The sequence below is a fragment of the Melospiza melodia genome, chromosome 2 (assembly GCF_035770615.1).
Source record: "Melospiza melodia melodia isolate bMelMel2 chromosome 2, bMelMel2.pri, whole genome shotgun sequence".
Taxonomy (NCBI): Eukaryota; Metazoa; Chordata; class Aves; order Passeriformes; family Passerellidae; genus Melospiza; species Melospiza melodia.
In genome coordinates, this window is record NC_086195.1 from 110,430,060 (window position 1) to 110,455,994 (window position 25,935).

The 25,935-nt window shown below is 37.9% G+C and overlaps 1 protein-coding gene across 1 annotated transcript in view; it reads left to right on the forward strand.

The window, feature by feature from the left end:
• Nucleotides 1-25,935, forward strand: part of GPC6 (glypican 6) — a 727,955-nt gene that overhangs the window by 522,552 nt on the left and 179,468 nt on the right. The window contains exon 4 of the mRNA XM_063149536.1: nucleotides 4,640-4,805. Within this exon, the coding sequence (XP_063005606.1) occupies nucleotides 4,640-4,805 (166 nt within the window). The remainder of the gene's footprint in view (nucleotides 1-4,639; nucleotides 4,806-25,935) is intronic.

Sequence of the window (25,935 nt, forward strand, 5' to 3'; positions counted from 1 at the left end):
ACCAGTTGTTTAATAAGTTTCTCTGATTTTTTGTATCAGAAAAAAAGATTTATATTGGTATACTTGACAAAGTCAAGGATTTTGATTATAAAAACAGGTCAAATACATTACAAAGCAGTCTGCAAATGCAGTGTTACAAGAGAGTAAAATTTCCTGGCTTTTACCCAAATAAGTTCTCTCCTCAATTATTTATATTTGCAAGTTCACCATTGCAAAATCTGTCTTCCAGATGAAATAATATTCCTCCTAGACTTTCTGAAGGGGGAAAACAAGTGTTCAGTAATGAAGCCCTTAAGAATATTGCTTTTGGGGGGTTTTGCATGTATGCAAAAACATGCATTTAGGTAAAGCTGAAGCTGTCAGAAAATGTTACAAAATGCAGTAATGTAACATATCCTGAAGCTACTAGGCTCAATCAAAGCTCAGAAAGGCACTTTTCTGATGTGATGCATTCCACGTACACTTATGCTAAAATGAAGCTGTCCTACTCAGGCAGGGAGACAGCCTGCAGTAGTGAATGACTCCTCTACAGCAGTTTCCCCAGTTATGTCATTCAGTGTGATCCAGCTGATTTATATGATTTACGTATGAACCAGTTATTTCTAGACTTTGAAGTCTATGCTAATTTCTCTGCTGCGATTATTGTAGAGCCAATTGCAGTGTGTTTGAAAAGACAAAAAAAGAAAAAAACCCCAAAGTTGTACCCATGCAAAAATGTTACTTACAGAAAAGAAATATTGAAACTCCTGAGCTGAGAAACACCTCTTCTCAGGAAAAGCAGGTTTTGAGGTTTTGAATTCCTCTGAATGTAATTAATATCTGCTTTTTGGCTGGTCTGCAGAAAAGTACTTAAGTGTGAGAGGCTCTGAATATTATTTTCTTTTAAGATGGAAATGAGAAATGGGCTTTCAAAATGCATTTCATAGCATTTTCCAGCAGCAAGAAGGTGGTTCAAAATCAACTTTGTGATAATCTCCAGATTTCAGGAGTTCATAGCTTTCTGAAATACCGACCCTCTAAGTTGGATTCTTTTTATATTTTGGTTCTTACCAAGATATCAGAAACTTAGACCAAAATTTGACTATTTTTTGCACGAGAGATAAGTTATCTTTTTTGAGGGAAGAAAAAGATCTAACTGTATTCTTTGAAAACAAAGGTACAGAAAAAACAACTGAATCTCAGAGCTGAAATCTGGTTGCTCACTGAAGACTAGGTTCAGAAAAGCAATTTACTGCTGTAATACAGCATTTAACTTTTAGCCTTCAGACTTCTGAAGTAGCTGTGCTATTGGTAATATTTCTCTGAGCCACAGTTTGGATACCTAAAGCCACACCAGTACTGCTAAGTGACAAGTGAATATGGAGCAGGATTGAGAAGGGGACTCATCCCATGCCTCAGTCACAGCTTAATTGTTAGCCCTCTACACAGATGTGTTTTGGACCTCTCCACCTTTCTCCCCCTGCAATGCACTTTAGGCAGGATAGACACTGTCTCCAGAAACCTGCATGAACCTGTCTTGTTGTGGCCCCCTCCCTTCTGTCAACACTGAGCAGAGCATGGTCCAAGCCCTATGAAACCTCCTGTTTCACTTCAAAACACACAACATTATATTTAGCTTCCTCTTACTCCCACTGCCTGCACTACTGACTCCTATTATTCAGAACACTTTGAGCTGAAAAATAACGACCCAAAATAATAATTGTGTATTTTAGTCACTCAGGCACTAAGTGGAACCCAGGGGAGGTGTAGTGCCAATACGATGTGGTAGTATGGGATGTGGCCAGCTTGGAGCAGAAGGTGTGAGCAGTAAGGGAAGTGAATGCAAGCCAGCAGGCACAGCAATTCATCTGTGCTTGCATTTTATGTCACCAGTGTAGCACACTTGGAAACCAAGTTCTGCAACATCCAGCTTGATCAGCAAGGATTTGCTTGTGCTAGTCTTTGTCAGAGGATGACGTAGATAAGTCAGATGCAGATATAAATAACATGACAGAGGCTTCTGTAGAAACCTTCTCCATCTGCTCTTTGCTTTGACCCACCTCTTGGCTGCTTCTCTTAAAAAAGGTATTACTTCACTCCTAACGTAAGCAGAGCACCTTGCTTTCTTGTAAAATGCTGTTAATGATGCCACCATTTTGTCTGATATATTAAGATACTCAGGCAAGATATGATACACCTGGGTCCTGCTCATTCTTTTTGAGTGGCTGGAAGTTATCCTGACTTCTTCACAGGGGAGCATGACCAGAAGTACTCTGTTAAAGGACTTGTGTAATGTGACAAGAATTTAGGATTCACAGGGCCTGTGCAAATAGATACTCTAACTGGCCTTTAGGGTCCCGTCCCAGCAGATCTGGGACATGATCTGGATCTCTGGCAGAGTAAAGCACAATCACTAGTTTCCTCTCAGATTGCTCTTGTTATAAAATAAGGCTCACATAAATATTGATAGTATCTGCTCTCTATAAAGACAAAATAAGAAAGTTAATATGTACTATAAAGACAGGGACTGTCTTCTCTCTTTTAGACCTGTTTTTCAAGAATTAGATTGACAGGAAGTTTTTTTATAAGATGAAGATCTTATAGATATATGTCAGCACAAGTACCAAAGTGGATTTGAGAAGGTATTAATGGGAAAATATGTGGATTCCAGCTGAATTTAGGGGTCAACTAGGTGCTGATAACTTGGTATTGACAAGACTACTGGGACAGGGAAGAAGCATAACTTTAGGCATGAAAAGAACCTAAATGATAAAACTCTCAGTACTCACAAATGAAAATATCTCTGACTTTAAGCAGCAATTTCAATGCAAATTTGAAGATTCTGTTTTTGACCGTAAATATAAGTATTCTGCTTTCTTCCTTCTATGGTTCTAATCTTTTTATAAAAACTGGCCTGTTCTAGGTTTAGAGGTATACAGCACGTTGGATAAGTGACTCTAAAAAGTAGTTCTGAGCAGTGAAAATAATAAAGTCCACCTTTTTTTGAATTTGGATTTTCTGCTGTTCAATGAGGTGTTCAATGAGGAAGTTTCCCCTTGTGCTTTTTCTAACCAATGGGTCATTCATAACATCATTTTCAATGTGGATTCTTTGATATCTGTGAGGAGCTGACCTCATGTTTCACCCTTTTCCTCAATAAAGGCAATAATAGAACCTCTCTCCTCTTTTCCTCTCAACTGTCTGTTTAAAAGAAAAAACATGTAGGATCTTAATATTCTGAGACTTGAAGTGCTCTGTTAAATTTGATTGAAACTGGCTGATGGTTCAAAAGCTATTAGAAAAATTATGGATAAATATACCTTCACACATACCATCAGTGTTCTGCTAGTAAAGTGCAGAAGTTAGTCCCTAGGAAAGCAAAGCAAAAATCCCTTCCGAGCATATTCAGAAGCATGTGCTACATCTCAGAACCATTTTAATTTAAAAATGTCCTGTGTAAAGACTATGTTCCGTATAGTTCTCTAAAAATCAATGATTTAACATCAAAAAGGGAGAAACAAATTCCAAAGAAAAAGAAAAGAAATACAATTTTAGTACAATCCTGATAATACGAGCGACATCAATCAGCTCAGTCTGTACCACTGTAGTGCAAAGTTAGATTCATGCTTTCAGCACAAGTTACCATAATTTGGAAAGATTTAATCCCTTCAAATTCATATCAGTAGAGATGCATTTATTCATAAACCAACAGGCTGAGTGAAAGGAGTGCCATTGCTTTGCAATGTTCTGTCCAGGAATTTTGAAATCGCCGAGGAACCTGCAGCTCTTTGTCATTGCTCTAGATTGTCAGTCCAGCATGAGATACTTGTGCTCCACTGCACCGTGACAAAATGCTCGTGTGAGCAGTACCTAGTGTGCAATTTTAATCCATGTTACAAACTCTGGCCTGAAAATGAATATTTCACTAGTACATATGACTTTTAAAGTCTGAGATTAGAAGAAGAGAAGTTCACATGTGCTGATATGTGCCATGAAATGCATTAGATTGAAATGCATTAGATTGTCTATAATGCTTTTTGTCACTTGAGATGTCAAAAGCATACCAAAGAAAAGAAAAACCCCAAACAAACCCGTCTGATCTCTTTATGAATTTGTCTGAGAAGAAAGAAGGTTATTTTTGTCTGAAAATTGAATGATATCCCTTTGTCATCGTGTAGTTCAGAATAAATTTATTCTGAAACCGTCAAGATTATCCTGGATTTACTGTGCTTTAATAAAGAGGAGATTTTAATCCAGTGCTGGTGTGACTGACAGTTCTAGCTTACATAGGAAGAGTGAGAAGCCTCCTCAGGATCCTCCATGCTAGGATCAGTCAGTAACTACCCAGCTGATTCCCTGGATGTTTTTCCTTCACCTTTCCAGGAGATTTTGTGTGGGAGGGCTGGGGAAGCAAGCACTGCTGTTAGTAGGGGAGTGTTGATTTTTGCATTCCTGAAAGTCGCTGCTGTGCTAAATGAAGATAATTGGCAGGGATTGATTAGCTTTATAGGAGGGTGTTATTAAGGGTTGAGCTCTTTTCTCAAAATGCCCCCTCTGCATTTACTGCTTGTGAGGCATTATCTCAGCCACCCCGAGATTCACAGAACAGGAGATTGATTTCCTCCTCTTTCTTTTTCTTTCCCTGCCTTAAACTCTGCAGGTCAGTCCCACCCCAGGGTGCATCCGGGCGTTAATGAAGATGTTGTACTGCCCTTACTGCAGAGGACTTCCCACTGTGAAACCTTGCAACAACTATTGCCTCAATGTAATGAAGGGCTGCCTAGCAAATCAGGCTGATTTGGATACTGAGTGGAATCTGTTCATAGGTAAGAAGAGTTTCAATATTAGTGCAAGGAAACTCTGGTAATATCAAATTTCTGCAGGGTTCTGTGAGGTTAGAAGACGCTGCTGGTCAATATTCAGAATGGAGCAACTGCAGATGCAGCTTGCTTTGTAATTGAACTTCATGGCTTGCAGTAAGGAATGACTGCTCACCATGCCCTAAGCCAGACACGTTTCACATTTCATATTTCCAAAGGAATGGTGTGGTGTTACAGCTCCTGAGCTGAATTATTACATGCTATTTGAAATGTTGAGAAAGATTTGGTTGAGGATTTGATAACAAGCTTAACCTGGCAGAAATAGTATGTATTACAACTGAAAACCAGGCTCTTGCAAGCTGAGAAGATAATAACATTGTATAACATCCAGTCAACATAAATCACAACAGCTGCAGTTCTTAATTCTGGTAGTACATGGTCAAAAAGCTATAAAAGTTACATATATGAGAAACTACTAATTGCTCATTCTTGCTTAAAATATGCTAATGTCTCCCTTCCAGTGTACTGAACAGAATGTCCCAAACATGCAACCTCATGTTAGAATGGAGCATAGAATATATATTTAAGAAAAACTGCTCCCACAATTTATTCACATAATTCTTCTTTCAAATAGACAAAGAATTAGAAAGAATTGTCCCTTAAAGAGCCATTTATCTGTCCTGTAGCAAAACAAAAAACCAACCAACAAAAAAAAGCCCAAACCCCACAACCAGAAAAAAACCTCCCAGAAGAATAACATATAACAAGAAATATTACTTTTAAGTTGCTTTTGGTGATAGAATAGGATGACAATTAGACAAGGCTGATGATAATATGGAAGGAATGGAACAGCTAGTTAGCCTGGACACTAATGAGTGTCGTAGTCTAGACTGGATTTCGGAAAAATAAATGCAGCTGGAAAAAAATGTGAGAACACTTTCTTTATTGCAGTCGAAGAAAGGAAATTTATTTTCTATTTTTGGAAAGATAAAACATAAGCAATCTCATTCTGCTTAATTTCAAACCCCACTGACCAATGTGACTTTGAAAATTTGACTCTGACTCATTCATGGATTTTTGCTTTACTCAGCAGTGCAAGATGGATAGGGAGAAGAAAACAGGATGAAAAATGAATCAGGGTATGAAAAGTGAAAACGAGCATTGAGCATGCTATAAAAATAGCATGCAAACAACAATATTAAACAAATGATGCTGATACATTTGCCTTCCCAGTCTCTCATGCTGGTTAAAGGAGTTGACATCACAAACAGTACTGTATGGAGGGATACCACTGGGATTACTGGAGTAAAAAAGATAATCTAAACATAATTTAGAAGCTAAGTAGAAGCTAATGAGAAAACAATTCTAACCTGTTAAGGACATTGCAAGCTACTTCCCTTGTCACTGAATGATAAGCAAGTGCTGAAATGTCACTAATTCTGACTTTAAAAAATTAATAATTGGCTTAGGCTTTTGAGAAAAGAAACCCAAAACATTTGAACTAAAATAAACAGCTGAGTTTTTATTAAGACAAGCACCAGTTTAAATCAAAAGCTGGAAGTTAAGGTTTGAGCTGTGAAGAGAAGATTTCCTTTTCTGGTGCTTTAAATTCAGTGAGAGTCCTGGGCATGGTGAGACCTGTTGGAAAGTGTGGAAATGCTTACAGATGCAGACTTTCAGAATCTTTGCTGCAAAGCCCTTGTCTGCATCAATGTCTCTTTGGTTTTGATTGTTCTTGCTCTCAGAAAATAAAAACTGCGTGAAAGCTTGTATGTTATGTTAAAACATAGTGCTAATTTATTAAATACCATGTCAGGCAGGCTACATGCAATTATCCCTGCAGGTCAGTGATGACAAGGCAGGATACAGTACAAAAACATCAAATCATATTTCCTCTTTCTTCTAACTAAACACCTTTCCCTCTGTAACTTTATGGGGAAGAAAATAGAGGAGATATAAAGATTTTCATGTGTTTGGAAAAGGTATTCTGCTTTATCCCATTTTTCAGGCCTCTGACAGCTTTGCTGAAGATGAGGGTCCTTCCTTTATGAAAGACTGAAATGAGGCAAGTTGTCTCTGTCTCTGACAGCTGTCAGAGGCTTTCTAATAACACATGCAATTCCCTTAGTGGTAAACACAACAAAACTTCTACTCACTGAATTAAAACGAACAGCAGCATTTTACAGCACCGCTGAGCTATGAAAGATTGGAAATAACGCATGAGCAGTTTTTATCCCTGTTCCAATACTAGGAACCATGCACTAGTAAAAAAAAGATAATTTTGTGCATTAACAGTCTCTGCCTAGGCAGGAATCCCAAATGTTAGTGCATATTCATACACAACACAGTTTTGCTTAGCTCATAATCTGTGCACTGCAAAAGAGTTTTGCTTAGTTCATAATCTGTGCATTGCAAGGTTGTTTTGATAGAAGTTGGTACTAGGAGAAAACTCTCAGATATGTTTGCCAGTAACTAAGTAAATCCTGTAGTTTGGACTGCATGTCCTGATATTATTCTGTAGTTACAGCAATGGTCCAGCAACAGGCAAGATCTGCACGTGAGGAGGAGCAGAGGAGAGTAAATGAGCTGTTTGACAACAGGATGTGTTGCATGTTTCACCTAGTTTATAAATATAGAAGTCAGGACTGAAATCACATATATATAGCACTAATAAATCTTGCCTCTACTTTCAAAGCTAGGGAGAGTAGGACAACTTCCCCTAAACATCTGGTGCTTTCCAAGATTTTATGGACTGTGAAAATTGGTAGGAGGTGAAACAGCTGCAGCAGCATGAAACATGGCTTATTATACATTTCCTGGTTTGTCACCTTAAAGTGTGTGTCCTTTTTGTGTAACATTTCATTATAGGCTCCTTGTATTTTGTTGCCTATATTACTGCATGATAAAATCCAAATGTTGCATATCTCATTCTAGCAGATCATCTGCAACTCAGAATTTTGCCTGAGAAAGGAAGACAGTGTTTAATATCATATTATAATTGTAACACTGTAATGAAAAAATGCACCTTCCAGGTATTTATATAAAATATTTAAGAGGTATTTAAAAGCAAACCCGCCACACTGACTTTAAAAATGTGTATTTTGCAAAGCTTGCTTCTGATGTTTTGCCTGTCAGTTACCCATCATAATCTCCTTTGCACCAGTCTCAAGTAAAGTTGGCAAATGCAAGATAAAAAGCGTGAGCAGAGGAACTGTACTGCTGAGGAAGGAGATTGCCTCAGGGAGGAGTTGACTGATTCTGTGGAGTGGGGAAAAGGGGATTTTCTCTCTCATGGCCAAACAGATATAGTCAAAATTATTCTTCTCTCCATGGAGCTATACCAATTAACAGCAATAAGAATCAGGCATCCCACTGTTCATTCTGTCACAGAAACAGACGAGATGGAAAAAATTATTCCCACTTACAAAAATTTAAAGCCCCTGTATCTTAGGGAATGGCATCCAATTTTAGCAATACTGTTGTTACTCCTCTTTCTCTTACTAACCTGTATTTAAGTCCCTGTTCCTATCTTGAGATTCTTAGACTTTCCTTAACCTTAGCTTTCCCTATAATTGGTCATTTATTTCCCTTGAAGTGCTCTTTGTCTCGAGCAAAAATATCAGCTGAGGAATGAGCCCACATCAGTGGACACCACACTTTCTCTTGGTATCCTCATTCAGCTTCAGAATCAACTGCTGTAAAAAGATTATTTCTATGGAAGCAAGTGCATCTCATTCTGACAGCTGCCTTAATTACAGGTTCAGGATGGCAAAGTGGCATTACCCATTTGTTTTTTGGAGGATTTCTTTCACAATTAGCCTTAGAGTTAAGTTTCTTCTGTCTTGAGACAAAAACATAGATGATACTAAATCTGAAAATCTAGCAAGATTGTGGGCCAATATGGCAATCCTTATAGAAGTAATTCAGCACAACAGAAGAATAAAAATCCAGGTAATTGTTTTAATGATAGTAATTGCTGTATCTGAGCTTTTTTTGTGGAAATCCAAAGTAATTGATAAATGCTTTGCTGCTATAGTTAGTGATGCAGTGTAATGCCTATGTAGCAGTGTATCAGATGCAATCCATGAAGGTTTGACACTGCATGGCTATTTTTATTTTTTTTTCCCTACAAATTATTCAATGATAAATCAGACTCACCTCAACCATACCCCTACGTTTTATTAGGCAGGAGATTGTGGAAAACACTTCAGAAGTTGTGCAGTAGCAGAGGCTGCCTCCCTGCCTGTGAAAAGGAGCCAAGAGTTTCTGTCCACAGCCACCCTTCTGCTTAGAGGGGGGAACAAGTGGCTTTGCTCTGAGTGTGTTCCATATTTGATAAGCTCTACTGGGTAGCAAGGCACATCAGCATGCAGGGTGTTCATACTGCAGGATTCAAGGCCCTCCTACTGCCTCCATCCTGCCAGGCTTCACCAAAGGAGAAAATCATATCTGCAAGGCTTCAGCAAAAGATACTCCTGACCTTGTTAAAATTATTTCTCTTATTGTCATTACAATGGCTCTGCATTACTAATTAGCATTCTTCTTGTTGTGCTTTAAGAATCCCTTTTTTCTTCCCATCAGTATGACTCAGACACTTACCTTAAGAGTTCTCCTGAGGACGAGTATATCATGCACTTAGAGCAGCTTGGTTATTTTCAGAAAAAGTATGCAACAAAACCTTAACTACTTACTCCTAGTGAAAGTTGTAGTGATGAAAATATGCAATCAACTTCATTTACTGCTTACAAAAGTCCTGGTGTCTGTGCTTTCTCTGTTCCATGTGAAGGATAAACATTTTCTTTTAATGCTTCAAGAGGCTACCCTGATTTGAGTTTTTTAATGGCTTATTACAGGATTAACTGTCTTCAAGATTCACTTTGATTCAGAGAAGAATCAGTGTAATAGTAATCCTTTACTATTTTCTTGTGATTTTTATGAGGTCTCAAAGCAACCTTCTCTTGTCCAGGCTGAACAGCCCCAGCTTACTCAGCCTGTTCTTTTAGGGAAGGTGCTCCAATCTTCTTATGAACTTCATGGTCCTCTGAATTTGCTCCAGTCATTCCATGTTCTCATGCTGGGGACACCAGAGCTGGAGGCAGCACTCCAGGTAGGGTCTCAGAAGAGCAGAGTGCAGGGGCAGAGTCCCTTCCCTCACCCTGCTGGCCAGGCTGCTTCTCATCCAGCCCAGGGTTCCACTGGCTCACGTTGAGGTTTTCATCAACCAGCACCCCCACGTCCCTCCCTGCAGGGCTGCTGTCGGTCACCTCTCCAGCCAGCCTGTAGGTGTGCCTGGCACTGCCACCATCCAGGTGCAGAACCTGGTGCTTGGCCTTGCTGAATTTCATTGAGTTCACGCAGACTTGCTTGTCAAGCTTGTCAAGGCCTCTCTGAGCCCCTGGATGGCACAGCCCTTTCCTCCAGCACGCTGACCACACCACACTGGTGCCAGCTTGGCATTGTCACACACACAAGCTTGGTGTCATCGGCAAACTTGCTGGGCATGCACTCAATCCCACTGTCCCTGTCACCAGCAAAGAAATTGAACAGAATTAGCCCCAGTACTGACCCCTGAGGGACACCACTCATCACTGGGCTCCACGTGAACAATGAGGCATTGACCACAACTCTGTGTGTGGCCATCCAGCCAGTTATTTTTGCACTGAATGGTCCATCCATCTCTCAAATCTGGAGACAAGGATGTCATGCAGAACGGTGTCAAACCCTTTCCATGAGTCCATGCAGATGCTGACAGTTGCTCTGCTCTACCCCCAATGCTGTAGCCTCGTCATAGACGGTTGCCAATTTGTCAGGCAAGGTTTCCCCTTCATAAGGGAACATTGGCTCTCACCAATTACCTCTTTGTTCTCCATGTGATTCAACATCATTTCCAGGAGAATCTGCTCCATCTTTCCCTTTTATTTATCTTTGCATAGCACAGAGCAAAGGCTGTCAGTCTGCTGTAATGCTCAGTAGGCAAAAGTCTTGTTCTGGCTCAATCATGGTAAGTAAGAGCTAAATCAGAGGTTTTATCAAATTTAGTTACCCGGAACTTGAATATCTTTTCTCTACCACCCTCCTCCTTAATCATTATATGAAAGTATACTGTACTGTTTTTTATATGTTAGCCTTTCACAAAGACTCTGGGAGAAAAAAAAAAGTTCTATTGTTTCCTCCATGGAGAGGCACTGCAAAAGATTCCTTCAGCCTTGGGGTGCCATTATGCCAAATTCAGAATTTCTGGTAGAAATTCATCAATTTTGGTTTGATGAGCACAGAATGGACACTTGAATACAAACACTAAAAGTTTGTAATTTGCATCTTGTGCTGATATAAAACCTGATAGAATTCATGGTCAAGACAGCCTAAAACTCAAACCAGAATATAAAGCCGTATTTTCAGTTATTATATGATTTAAGAGTATTTAAAAATTTTGGACTAAAACCGTCTTTCCTTGCTTTCTTTCTGAGCCAAACTTATCATGATGCCTCAAGTGAAACCACCTTTGCCAACTATCAGAATGAAAGTAGGGGAAATTATCTTTACCTAAGATAAAGGTAAAGATAATTTCTGCTTACTTCTTAAAACAACTTGAGCACCTCCAGAGTTTGCAGAGTTTCTCTGTCTCCTCTCTGTACAGACTGTAGAAGCTGTTATACACCAATATCTATTCCCTTAGTTGAAGTGTCAGGGTTTGGTGGATGGCTCAAAGGGTGTGAAGCCACACTGTGATTATATATTAAAAAAATGACAACCCTAGTTCACAATTATTTTTCCCTACTTTAGCTTATTTTTACAAAAACAAGGGACAAGGAGTGGAGTATGATATGTTATACAACTGCAATCTGGTTGATCAGAGGTTAAGAACAAGATTTGCAGATGTAAATCTAATCTTTTTTATGAGAAAAACTTTTCATGTGCTTCAGGCCAATTAGTCTCCATAATGCATAGGTAGCAGCATGAAGGAATTTGTAGTGCTATTAAAAACACAGGCTTAACACCTGCTGACAATTATGTCAGCTCAGGTTAAAGATATGTAATTGTACAAATGAAAAGTGAATTCATCTTGACAATACCTAATTAAAAGTGTTTTACTTTTTAAATTCTCTTGTAAGCAGTAACCTCCATGATCCCATCTTTTCCTCTTGTTTTCCAAAAATAGTATAATCAGTGCCTACAATTTAAATACAATACCAAGATCTGATGGTTTAGAGTACACAGGAGCACCCCTGAAATAAAGGGGACAACACCATTCAGTGTGGTAAATAATGTGCAGAAGAAGAGAACAGTATTTGTTATTTCCCACTGCTTTTCTTACCTCAGAAGTGTAAAGGATAGGCAATCTGGGTGTGTAATTCCTCGGATGGGAATGAATTCAGCCTGAGAGAAGCTCTCTGATGTTGTGGGACTGCCAGCAGAATGCAAAAAGCACCAGCACTTGCCTGCTGCTTAAACTCTACTTACCCTGCCAAATGTCTGTGCTCCCCCTAGGGCAATGTAAATTCTTACAAGCAACTCACAGCATCCATTGCCCTGTGTGTTTGCTTTAGGATGTGTCACTGAAGAAAGAGATTCCCTCCTGTAGGATGATGGGGAATGTGCTCCTGTTACTGGACCAAAAGAGCTGGGAGTCATCTGGCCTGTTCTTAGCAGTGACAGCTCGTTGCTTGGAGGTGCATCCTGGAAGGGGGCTAAGGGGGCTTCACTCAGAGTGACTCCTGAGGACTGCAGCTCCTAAAGAGGGACTGTGGATTTCTGAGAATGCAAATGTTTAGTTGAATGACAGCAGCAAATCTCTTGGGACCGTGAGCTTTGACAGGTCTTGTGGAAATCACATATGGAGATTAACTGTGCCGTCCTCTTTAAGGTACAGAAGATATTAGCGCCCATCACACGTCATCATGTCATACATCAGCTACAAATACAGGAACAAATTCAGCCATTCTAGAATTATGGCATGCAAACACAATTCTCTTAAACTGTATGATTTCTGCGCATGCAGGAAAAAGCTTCTCAAAACTTGAAGTGATATGGAGTCACATATTCAGCATTTTCAGCAGGCCCCATGTTGACTGCAGCACTTAGATGCTACAGCTTCTTTTGAAAATAGCAAGACTGATCAGCATTGTCAAAAAGTTTAAAAGATTTTATAATGAAACCATTGGACTCAAATGATGACTCTTTAGTTCCATTTTCATTCCTTATCTCCAACTCCTTCATATTATTTCACATCAAAGGGAAATGTCTGTCTAGTACACATGAGCACAGTTTGGAAGTTGCAGAGAACAGCAAATTTCTCTCTGTTTAGATTCAGGGGAAGTGCTGGGGAAGCTGTTTTGCCACTGCCATTAAAATGCTATGAATTAACCAAGGGATGTTGCATAAGATATATCTAGAAACAGGAAATATGTTCATTATTTATTGCTCAAATACTCTGTGGTTCTGGGACTATTATTTTGTGCTTTTCCAAGTCCATAGCTATGCCTTCCCAAAGGGCACCTTACTTCCAGGAGAGCAGTAAGCAGCGCTGCTATTTCTGTCCCAGGTTACCATGCATATTAGCACCTCAAAGAGTTTTCAGTGGAGGATTTGATGTCTCAATTAATTGCATTTATGTAGGGCTGAATCCCTGTTCACCTGTTGGGATATCCCTCAGGCACTTCACTGTGCTGATCTCCCTGTTTCACAGGCAAGGGACCAGCTGGGGAATATTGTGCCTCTTACCTGATCAGATTTCCTTTCTGGTTTGGGGGATTTGGGCCAGCAGGCCTCTCTGGCATGTGACTGTGAATGAAGCAAATGAAGCACACACCCAGACTACAGAACTTGGCTGTACTTTTATAGTTCAGTTACCTGAAAGAGCTACCTCCATGCAGTTGTGCTTTTTTATTTTTTTATTTTTTTTAAGGATTACAAATCCAAATGAAGAATATGTGTTTCATTTTACCCAAAGCAGGTGGGACTAAATATCCTTTCAATTGGTTTGAACTTGCTATTTTGGCTGTGCTTACTTGAGGCAATGCTGCATTACACTAGCAAGGGTGAAAATTATGTTATTTCTAAAAACATGTCTTTGGTTAAGTCACTATTTGACTTGGTCAGTATTGATGAACTTGAGATATTCTGAATTCTACTTTTTCAAATACTCCTATTTTTAAGGGAAAAAATAATTGTGCAATAATTAGAATTTTGCCCAAAGGAATACTGATGGCTTTATTTCAGCTTTAGTGGAAATAAAATTTATCTCTCTGTCCATATTTTTGCATTTTTTTCTGTTTGTATTTAGCTCCACTTAAAACCTTAAAATCTGAGGAATGTATTGGTTGCACCACGACCCAATTTTATACATTTAAAGTATTTTATCCTGGAATCTGCATCCATTTTAGAAAACTGCATAAATAAGAAGAAGTTTTCATATGCTGAAAATAAACTTGAAACTATGTAATATCTTGTATTATATGTCTTTTCTGATAAATTGATTTACTAACTATTTCAGATTCTCTAAACTTCATCTTAGAAACAAATGTCAAATTATTCAAATCTCCATTATTCAGGCAAATGTAATTGAGAGATAAATGTAACTCAGAGCAAATTTCTTCTTCAAGTAACTATCAAAATACTTGGTTATATCTGAAAATATTTTGCTGAGTTTATTATACAGTATCACAATGATGTCAAAGCAAAACTGACATTGATTTACTTTGTATTATAATTTTGAACCATTGCTTTATGAGGGCTAATCTGTTTATGTTAATGTCTTAGGTAGCATATTATCCATTTAGAATCACAGATTTCTTTTTGGAATACAGAAATAAAGTAGTGTTGGCAACCAGCCTTAATTTCTCCTTACAAATAAACCCTAATGCTGCAAATGAAAAATACACACACAGATAAACACACACACACAAAAAGTGCTCTTTGACTATAATCATTCTGTCAGATTCCATTGATGAGAAGTCTGGGGGTTTCTTAGTATCAGTTTCTTATGCTTTTTTAGTTCTCGAATTTCAGAGAAAGTTTCAATTTTTCTTGAAAATGAAAAATTAACCCAAAACTCATCTCATTAAAATAATTCAAATGTGTCGACACTCTCAGTCTAAATAATTTAATTTTCTTTACTTTTTGACTGCTTATTCAGGTCTTTTTTGAGCTATGCAAATATTATCCTAAGCTGCCAAAAGCTCTAAACATTATTAACATTGTGCAAAACCTGCTCAACAATCTTGTAATAATATTACATATTATATATATATATATATATATGTATAATATATATCATACATATGCATATATAATACGTAATACTAATACAAGATTAATGTTCTTAATGTAAGCAAAATGTTCTTGTTCCTTAATGTCAACAAAATGTTTTCTTTTTTTCTAATGAAGCCACACAGATATACAAGGGTATTGTTTAGACTCAGTCACTTTACTTGTTTTGGAAAAGCTTTTTAAAGATAAGCTAATAGAAGAAGGTGAAGAGTGTTTGGCTGTGCTATAAATTTCTCATAACCTGGCAAAGAGACTGTGATAAAGATCCCTGGGTAGTAGCCCATATCAGTGCCAAATTTAGTGGAGCAAAAACTTGAAATCATTGGAGAGATTAGAATTTTAGTAAAACAAAAGATTCAGGAAGTAATTATTTCTTTCTGATAAGTGTCCTATGGATTCCCTTCTTGTAATAGGTTAACCCTCAATATTTATTTCTTTGTAAAGAATGTTTTATCAGAAGCAGGAAATACTAGGAGAAACATAGATTTTTTTTCCCTTATCAACAGAAAATCTTACCATTTTTAAAGTCAAGAGAAGTAGTTTGGTGCAGAGTCCTATGCCAGAGCTGGTATGGCCAAAATTCATTGAGCATTTTTGCAAGAGTGGAATCTAAAAGTGTTCTGATGCATTTGGGAAATTTCAATGTGTTTAGAAAGTAATGTGAAAAACTCTGCTCTTATATTTCTTATTTCTCTGTGTTACTCAGTGTCACCTGCCCTGTAATATAACATTCAACATTCCTTAATGTCATTTATATTGCAAGTTAACCTATGGGAGTTTAAATTCCCATAACATGTATTTTTCATTTAGCCACCAGAACTTTCCATGTCAGTAGGAACTCACCTTCATAATATCAGACTTCAATTTGCAGCAGCAAAGAGCCTTTTTATCTGTCTTGCCTTGTTAACTCTTAAAATACATTTATGAAGGAGAAACTAACAGCTTGAAAAATAAAGAATTTTGGTTCTGCTGGATATTTGTTGCTTACCTCAGAAGAGAGTCCAATTTTTCAACTAAATGATGCATCTCACTGAAATGCTAGAAAATGAGATGAAGGTCAGTCTTCACTCTCAGTGTATAGGTTACAACACCATCTTGCACTTAATTCAACTGTGGAATAAGATGAAAATCATCACTAAAACAAATGATGGACCATGGAGAATGGACAATGCAGAAAAGGCAAGAAATTATCCTGAGGATGAGACAATAAAACATAGAGCGCTCACAGGATTCTAGCTTGGATTTCACAAATGAAATCATACAAAAGGTCTTCCAGTGCATTTACCTCTCTTAATAAAACATTTAGAAGCAGATCCACTGGCCTTTAGCTATACTTCAGCTTCCTTATTTTGGTGTATTGATGAAAATAAGGAAATTAAGAGGATATAGACTCTCTACTACAGGAACAACAGTGACAGTTCTGGTCACACACAGCTACAGTTTGGGATTTATGTTTCATTTGTACACTCAAAATATGGGGTTTATGTATTTCTTATGACAAACTAAAAATTAATCCATCATAAATTTTGTCAGTTGAAATTCTGCTAGCATCTGCAGTGCTGAAAGCATACCTTAAATCAGGTTCTCCTCTTTGAACTGAATTTACTACTTGGTTAGCTTTCCATAAAAATTAGAAAATAAAATATTTGTGTTTTCTTTCAAATTTTTCCTGGGAGACTTTCTGTCAGGAAAATATTTCCATGTAATAAATAAGAGATGGCTGCTCCAAGTTACACTGATGGCTATAAAGACATTTCAGTAATACAGAAATCTTCTATTCTAGATATTAATGACTGATATTCTCATTTTAGTATGTTGACTGCACCCAGATAAATCACTTTCAAATTATTAGACAGTTTTGAGGCATCTCATAATATTTAGTTTGCTTTTCCTCTCCATATACTATTAATATATTCTTACAGTATCTTTTAATCTTTCATTGATACAAGTGTATATTTGGTGGCTTGGTTTTTTTCAAATGCAACTGCTAGAAAAATACATACAGAGCCAAGTTCTCCAACTGATGTGTGCTTTGAAGAGTGTAAATATAAATTAATATTTTAAAAATTAAAGAGGCAAAATTATGGTAATATGCAAGTCATTTTAGGAAGCCTCTGAAATTTCCATTCTAATTAAATTTTCTATAAAAGCATAATAAAAAGATTATAAATCACTCTGGTCAAAATCCAGAAGGACAGTGTGGCAGAACTTTAACTGATGCAAATAATTTGCTAATGGAAGTATGTCAGTGAAAACTACATGAAGATCTAATTCCACTTATGCTGAATGTATCAATAAGGAAATAATTCTGAAATTACTTCATTTTGTCAAGCTACTTGTTACTGAGAGATGAGAAAAGCAAGTAGTTCTTTTTCTTTCTGTAAAGCACCTCCAAGCTCCTCATCAAGTCTGTCAGTTTCAAGACGTAGAAGAATTCTCTCTCCTTACAAAACAAAATTTGTTAGTTGGAATATCTGGTTACGTAGGCCATGAATTCTAACGCAGAATTACTGAATAAAGTCCAATGTATAGGGTAAGGGCAGTCTTGTATAATAAGTGAATTCACATTTGTTTGAAACCTGGTGATGTTAAACCCAAGCACAAGTGCAGTCAGAGCTGACGTGGAGATCCCACAGATTCTCTCCCAGTTTGCCTTGTCCAGGCAGAACAGGCTACAGGGCCCAACCAATAGAGAGCTACTCTTTACAGGGAGAGAAGCCATCAAATCCATGTGACTTGCACTCTCTGGAGAATAAACATCTCAGAGGGAAGCAACAGGTTACAAATAGCTTTTTCCAAAGTATTTGACACTGAATTTTCTTTTCATTTCATCTTCTTGTTTGGTCCAAATGGTCCAAATTGTTTCATCTTGTGGCTTTATAGAGCTCTGTAAGTGACAAGAATGCAGTCCTTTCCAGCTATGCAGTTTCATTGGTGGTGTTTGTGGGCTTTTTCACCAGTTTTTTTTACCTCTTACTTTTTTTAGTGTTCTAAATAAATATGCAAAGCATGTTGCACGCAGGATTCATGTAGTATAACTTAATCAGCATTGTAGGAAATGTGTTTCTACTTACCACAATCCATGCCTTATTTTTCTAAAAGCATTCTATTTTATTGTCACTTTCACCTCTGCGGACTTCTGAAACAAATGTTTAAACTGAATAACATTGCATTTGTTATGCAGGAAAATAATAAGCATTTATGAGGAAGAGTAATACATCTTTCAGCTTTTAAGTTGGTCACAAAACCTCTGTGTTACCAGAAGTCTTTCTTGTTCAAATTTTTGAGTGCCTCTCCATAAATCTACATCCAAGTCTGAGAGATCTGGGAATACCATACAAAATAAATAGTTCCATCTAAAATGAGTCTTCATTTATCTCATATGTTATTTTGGTATTCTGGTTCAGTTTATTTGCTGACATCTTTTTCTTGGAAACTGACTCTCAATATATCCCACACAAATGTGCTGAGCTGTTACAAAAGAGACAAAAGAAAGTCAGATCTCTGACTCACTGTGTTTCAGGAGAGGATGTTTTGTGGGTGAAAGAGTAGATTTTCTGAAAAGTTTCCCTCAAGTTCAGAATATTTCTCAAGGTAGACTGCAAGACCTTCAGGCATAAAAGTATTATTCCAAGCATTGAAGATCCCTAATATGAATATGAAAAAACTAATTATCTTTTCCTGTAGACCAAATTGCTTTTCAATCCTTGTAAAAATATAAAGTGCAAAAGAAAAGTAAAAACAGTACTGAATTAGTAGGTACTGGATGTGCAGTTTCTGCTTTTCATTACTTCATACTGAAACTCTATTGAAATTAATAGAATAAATAACTATTATATTGCCATAGAACACCTTGCAGAACAGGATTAGGATTCAAGGCAAATAGGTTAGTTATGAAATATCAATATTTTCAATGGAAAGTGGGTAGCTATTGAAATTCCTTTGAGTCTGAATTCCATAGCTACTCAAAGCTTTGGTTATCTGTCAGACTTCTCTAATTTAAACAGATACAGACAAGAGAAATATTTTGTTTGATTTCAATTGGATGACTGAATATTTCTCTAAAGCATTTAAACAAGCTCACCAAATTAAAAAAATTGTAGGTGATCTCATTCAAGAATGAGAATCTCATTCAAAATAGGAGAATTTATGTAATTTTTTATGAAAAGTAAGAGAAAAGGTGCAGAATTGAATTATTCCACATTATATATACATGGATGTGTTTAATTTATACTTCTTATTTGGTGAATTAAAGGGTTTGAGAGCTGAATGAGCTCCCAGAAGTGCTCTACACAACATTTCAAGTAACAAAATTTTAAAAAGTTAAAATGTTCTTACGTTAAAAAACTGTATTTCAGCGGAGGCAGCAAGCTGATGCTTGAAGAATAGCAGCAGTAGTTTGTTTATTTGGGGGAAATGGAGCGACTGCCTTCATACACTTTAGAGAAGTGCCAAGCATATGAATGGGCACCATCCCAACCTAAACATCTTTGTACAAAAGTATTGTTTGAAAGAAAGAATGAATTGACGCCGCAAGTACTATGTGTCATCTTTTAGTGAAGAGGAAAGAAATGGAGATGGATGGAAAAAAGGCCATCGTAGTTCACAGGATTAACAGGAATCACAATTTTTTCTTTAATTGACCATTGGCCAGTAGAACAGGTTTTATCCTGTTTTTCTCATGTGTAAACTAGATAATTTTCACGGAGTCACCTGGATGATCAGACTGAGTGCTTGGATTTTCACAATATATTTTCTAACTATTGCAGCAAATTGTGGGGTGAATTGCTGTCATTTGGGAATATCATGATGAGCCACACATCCCTTCCTACTATTTGAACCTAAAGTGTAAGATTGTTTGCCTAGTGAGAATAGCACCTTGTTTTATCAACGCATGTCAATTCCCAAAAAAGCTTGCTGAAAAAGACAAGTTTGCATGGGTTGAAAATTCAGGCCACATCAAAAAAAGCTTTAATGCTAAAAGAACAGTAAACACAGATATCAATAGGATGCTTTGCCACATGTTTTTACTGCAATTAAGGTGCAACTTGAGTTTTATTTAGTTTAGGTACTGAAATCTGGTTTACGTCCTAACTACAATATAAAATAATAGCACAGATTTGAACCTAAGCTTGCTCTCTGTATTTCCCTGAGCTCCCAAGTGGGTTCCTGTAACCTGAGTTCACTGATGGTCCAGCCACATCTATTATCTATAAAGCTGGAATGGATATTTCCAAGCAGAATACCATCTTTCCTCTTGCTACAGAGACTGACTTTTTAAAGGAAGGAAACACACAGCAAGAAGAGATGTTGAATAACAATCTTAATCAATTTGATTTCCAATATGTACAATTCCTGCAAATTTAAACTTGAAAAGAGATTAAGTATCACAGTTTGCAGTTTATGTTCTCATAAGCTGCTACTAAGGAATCTCAAAATTCCCAGAATGGTTCAGACTCTGTCTCTATGTCTATGACATTCAATCTGAAAAGGCTTATTCAATTCATACTTTTAAGGCCATAATTTTCCATGTGCACCCAAGAGAACTTATCATGACTATCTGAACTTTCTAATCACTGTGGGTAATTTTGTCTTTAGGAAGCTCTCACCTAAGACAGCTGAATTACTTTTCTTCTCTGCAGAAACTCACTGTGTACATGATATCTGTAGCAGTGATCCAAAAGAGCATAGGAAGCAAACAATGCAGATCTCATGGGGTCTAAGCAGCTGCTGACCAATGAAGATTGCACCCAAGCACTGGAGTAGATGTGCATTTTTACATGCTCTTTATGCAAAATTCTGATTGTTGCCTGAAGTGTGGCTTCATTATTAGGCGACCTAGTGATGCTGCTTCAGAAAACAGTGATGACAGTCTTCCTTGCACTTTCCTGTATTCCAGTCCCTGCGCTGAAGGCCAGAAAGCTGATGTCCATAAAACGACTTATACTTTCTTTTCTACTTTTTCAATAAGTGTGCTTAGCTGAGTTTGTTCTCTGGTTTGTCTCACCCTGTGACCCAGTAGGTACTGGCACCATGGCAAGGGAGGGGATGTGTGGTGAGCTAGGAGACATCAAAAAATAATAAAACCACACCCCTAAAATGCTCTGTGTTCTCAGTGCTTCATATTAGTTATCCTAATTTCACAGTATTCACAGAAGAAGAGACCTTCAAGATCATAGAGTCCAATCCATGCCCTAACACCTCAACTAAACCATGGCACCAAGTGCCACATCCAGTCTTTTCTTAAACACATCCAGGGATGGTGACTCCACCACCTCCCCTGGCAGATCATTCCAGAACTTTGTCATTCTTTCCATGAAAAACTTTTTTCCTAATATCCAACCTATATTTCCCTTGACACAGCTTGAGACTGTGTCCTCTGGTTCTGTCATTTGCTGCCTGGTGAAAGAGACCCACCCCAGCTGACTACAGCCACCTTTCAGGGAGTTGTAGACAGTGATAAGGTTATCTCTCAGTCTCCTTTTCTCCAGGCTAGACAATCCCAGCTCCCTCAGCCGTTCTTTACAGGACTTGTGTTCCAAGCCCCTCACCAGCCTTGTTGCTCTCCTCTGGATGCAAGCCAAAACTCGCCTAGATTTTTACTTTAAAACTTTTAATCCTTTTTCCTCACAACAGCCAGACCCTCCTCAGGGATTCACTAGGATGAGGTGTAGTCATAGCCCAGTTACCTTTTGATAGTCAGGAATCAACACAGTACCTGAAAAGTAACAACTGAGCTCCCTGAGAGGAGACAAGGAGAGCCTGAAAGCCTCCATCTGTGGTTCCTGCTGGGGGAAGGAGCAAGGAGCTGCCATTGCTGTTCCTACTCTCTTGTATGGGAGGGCGACTGGGGCTGGTGCCTTGTTTTCTGCTGAGCATATGGTCTGGCACAGAGTGGGAAAGTGTGACAGAAAACACTTCTAGTCCTGTGAAGGCAGCGTGTGAGCAAGCTACATTTGGGAATCGCTCTCTGGTCACACTTTCACACTTGGCACCCATCCTGCTTAAGCCAGCCCAGGCAGTCCCCATGTGGCAGCCAGCTGTGTTTGTACCACTGTGCCCTGACCGTGGGATCCTCCACGGAAACAAACAGGGACAGCCAGCATGATGGGAATGAGCTGGTGGGAGGAGAGTGTCAGGGAGAGAAAAAGAGCTCCCTAGGGCCAGTGATGTCTATGGAAATATCAGCCAGGTTGTGATTTAAGAGATTAGTTTGATGCTACAGAGATATGAAACTATGGGCAGCTGCCAAGAACAGGTCAGTCACATTTCTGTCCCTGCCACAGGTTTGTGCCATGCCTTTTCCAGCAGCAGAGGGGCAGCCAGCCTGGGGAGAGCTGACTGGGACCAGGACCAGCAGGAAGCTAACCCAGCCACAAAACTAGGATAGGCTTTCTACTGGGATAGGCCTCAGCTACCTGATGTAACTCACATGCCACTATATCAACTTACAGCAGAAAGAAATCATTCAGGACAAGACGTGGAATGCTAATTTCAACTTCATCAGCAGATCTTTAGGTGCATTTTGAAGTAACATCCTTAAGGTGAAGAGTCCTCTTCCAGTCTAAAAGCTGGAAGCTGTCAAAATCAGAGAACTCGTTCCCAGCCACGTGTTCCTTCTCCTTCCAATCTGCTGACCTGCTTCCTAAGCTTTCTTCAGCCTACTAACCTGGTAGAAAATGAACCATGAGGGGAGAGGTTGTTTGAAATTCGCAGCCAGAGCAGCATCCATTCAAGAAGTGGACAACTCAAGTAGAAATGCAAATCCTAACTTTACATGAGATGACTATAGTCACCATTGCTGGAAAGGTGTCTTGTCATTTATTTCTTCTGCATCCCTTTGACCCCATATGGCTGCATATTTGCACTGATTCCTTTGCACTCATTTGAATGCTGATAAGGTGTTTTTCTGAACAGAACCAGTGCCCAAGCATAAAATAATTATGCCTGTCACTTTTCTTTCTGATTGTTTTTTGTTGTTGTTGTTGTTGTTTTAAATGAGTTTTGTTCTCAGTGTGTTCATTGAGTTATCTTGCTTATTTCCCCCTGTGATCACCATCCAAGGTATGGTAGAGCCAAAGTAAAAGCTGTGGGTGCTCATAACAGGGAAGCCAGATGAGGTGTGGGGTAGGAGAGTAAGATGTCCTTCTAACCTTTTACTACCAGGTAGTAAAAGCTCCTACCTGTTGCTCCATCTAAAGAATTTGCTTTTAGTCCTTCATTAGATTATATGCAGCACAATAGTGAAAAACATGCATCTCCTTGGAGAAAATAAACTATCAAATACTTTAAATGTTCACTATATATACCACTTCATTATTCTAGTTTTAATAATTTTTAGATAACTAGTTCACAACTTCCTTTTAAAAAGGAGAAAATTAGTTTTGCATAAATTTCTGCTTTTGCATTTCTGTCATTTGTATTGTTTCATGCTCTAGTGTGAAGAAATTGTGAATTTGTTTCATTTTAATTTTCAACTTATCTCATTAAAGACTTCTCACTATACTGAAAGATGCCAATATGATGTATACTAGATCCTCGTACATGTTATGGACAAAATATTTTAAAGTCTTTCATCAAAATGTCTTAAAGGCCTAACTATGTTTATGAACTGGAAATTGTTAATAAATAGGTAAGAAAAAGAGCAATTAAAATAATGGAAAATGATAACATAAAAAGTTTTCTTCTGTGATATAGAACAGTGGGCTGCTAAGCAGGGATATGTAGGAAAGCTGATAGAGATGGCAAAATCTCTCTTTAAGAAAGCTCCTGCATGAATAACAGTAACAAAATGAAAAGGGGGAAAAAAATCAGATAGCAAAAAGGTATTAGACCATGGTGAAATGTGATGCACAATCAAAGTCTGTGTGGTTCCTTGCAGTAAATGTGTCACTTATTACACAAGGTCAGCTGTAATTGGGATACTGAAATTAATGCCATTTTTAATATATTTTCATTTCATTGTATCAATGAAAAAATAGCAAAGCAGTTGTGAATACAGGTCAACAGTGCAGAAAGCTCTGTGAAATGCAGCTTCAGCCCATCTCAGAACTACAGACAAACCTTTTTCTTTGTGTTTTCGAGGTGTTTTAGCAAGGAATTCAGAACCCTAATAGCAGGTTTGTATGATTGGTGCTGACAGCAAAACTGAGCGAAGGCATTGCTAAAGGAGCTGAAAATGAAAACTATAATTAAATGCACAAGAAAAAAGGTTAGAACTTAGAAAGAAGAAGTCCTCTCCATCTTCCATATTATTACTATTTTGGGTAATTAAATGTTATTTCCTCACAGGTATGCTTTAAACAACTGAGTTGCTGTTTGGATAGATATTAGGGAGGACTAGAACACAATGACAAGAGCCTGTACACGAGGAACTACCATTTTCAATGAAACTTACCCAAGAAAGATAACACTCAATTTCTTGTCAAAGCAGACCATGTGCACTCCTGAGTAGTTACAGTAAAAATCTCTCCACAGATGCTTAAGCAGGAAAAGGGGATTTCCCATGTTCTGTAGGAATGACCTAGACTAGATGCCTTTTTCCCCATACTATTAGCATATTTTCTCTTCACTTTTTAAAGCCAATATTTCAGCCTGATTTTTAATAGGAAAAAATTTAAATATCAAGGTTTCATTGAGCCATACCCCGTATTTAAGAGTTTTCTGTACAACTGAAATGATGCTAGAGCCTTTTAAATTGCAGTAATATTACATTTCATTAATTACAGAGAACTTCCCAATTAGATATTTTAGTTTACAGTGTTCTATGTTACCTCCTAAATAAACATGAGGTCTTCTGTTACCAGAATGTTGAACTGTAGCAGAGTTCTGAGAGAAGAGTGAGCACAAGGAGGATTGTAATTACAGCAGTTATGGAAAAGTAATTTACTAGTTGTGCAAACTGAACAGCTTTGAAAGAGAGTGGATCAACCATAAAAAAAAGTTCAATATTGAAAATAAATATTTTGGGATCTCTGAAATGGTTGTTATGTGGATAAGCAAACTGTAAACATTTTGTCTAAAGTGATATATTTTCATTTTAAAGGCCTTTATAAATATAACTTTGTGATTTTATAAGAAGACTTAAAGATGTCAGAATTATGCATAGATATGCAGATCTGTCATTTCTCATCTGGTATATACTCAGAGCTTACTAAAAAAACAAATAAATACAGCTGAATTGACATGTCTTTGGGGAAAAGAATGAAACCGAAACATTTACATTTTGAAACAGGTGAAATGATAATTCATTTAAAAGGAAATAGGTTAATGCCAAAAGATGCAGTAATTAATCAAATTATCTAGAGAGAAATTTGATCAAAATGTCTCCCAAAATGTAGATGGTTCAGAAGCCAAATTACCGTGTAAACAGTTATGTTTTAGACCAAGAATATTCATACTTAGTTTTTCAATGCTTGGTCAAGAGAACAACAGGGCTTTGTCAGCTGTTTCTGAAGACTCCACAAAATGGGATTAAGGAAAGCCAGACCATGTATCCCACATGAAATTTCTAAACAGTTTTGCCCCTTCACTAAATATCTTACTCAAATTTTAAAGAGTATGTAAACAGGAGGAAAACAATATGCAACTTAAGTGTTTTTATCAAATCATGCCCATTTTTGCAGTGGCAAAAGCCAGGGCCATGCTGTGGGTAGCTGTGCTCTGCCGCACACCTCTGTGCATTCTGCCTCCTGCCAAGGTGCCAGAATATATCTTTGTGCCTTCATCCTTCCTAAGAAAGTCAGAAGTTAGGGAAAAGACCTTTATATCTGCAGTCCATCCCAGATGGAGACGTTGCATAGGCTGGCAGCATCCCCACGGCCTCAGGGACTCTCCAGCATCTCAGGTTTAAGCAATATGCTTGCAC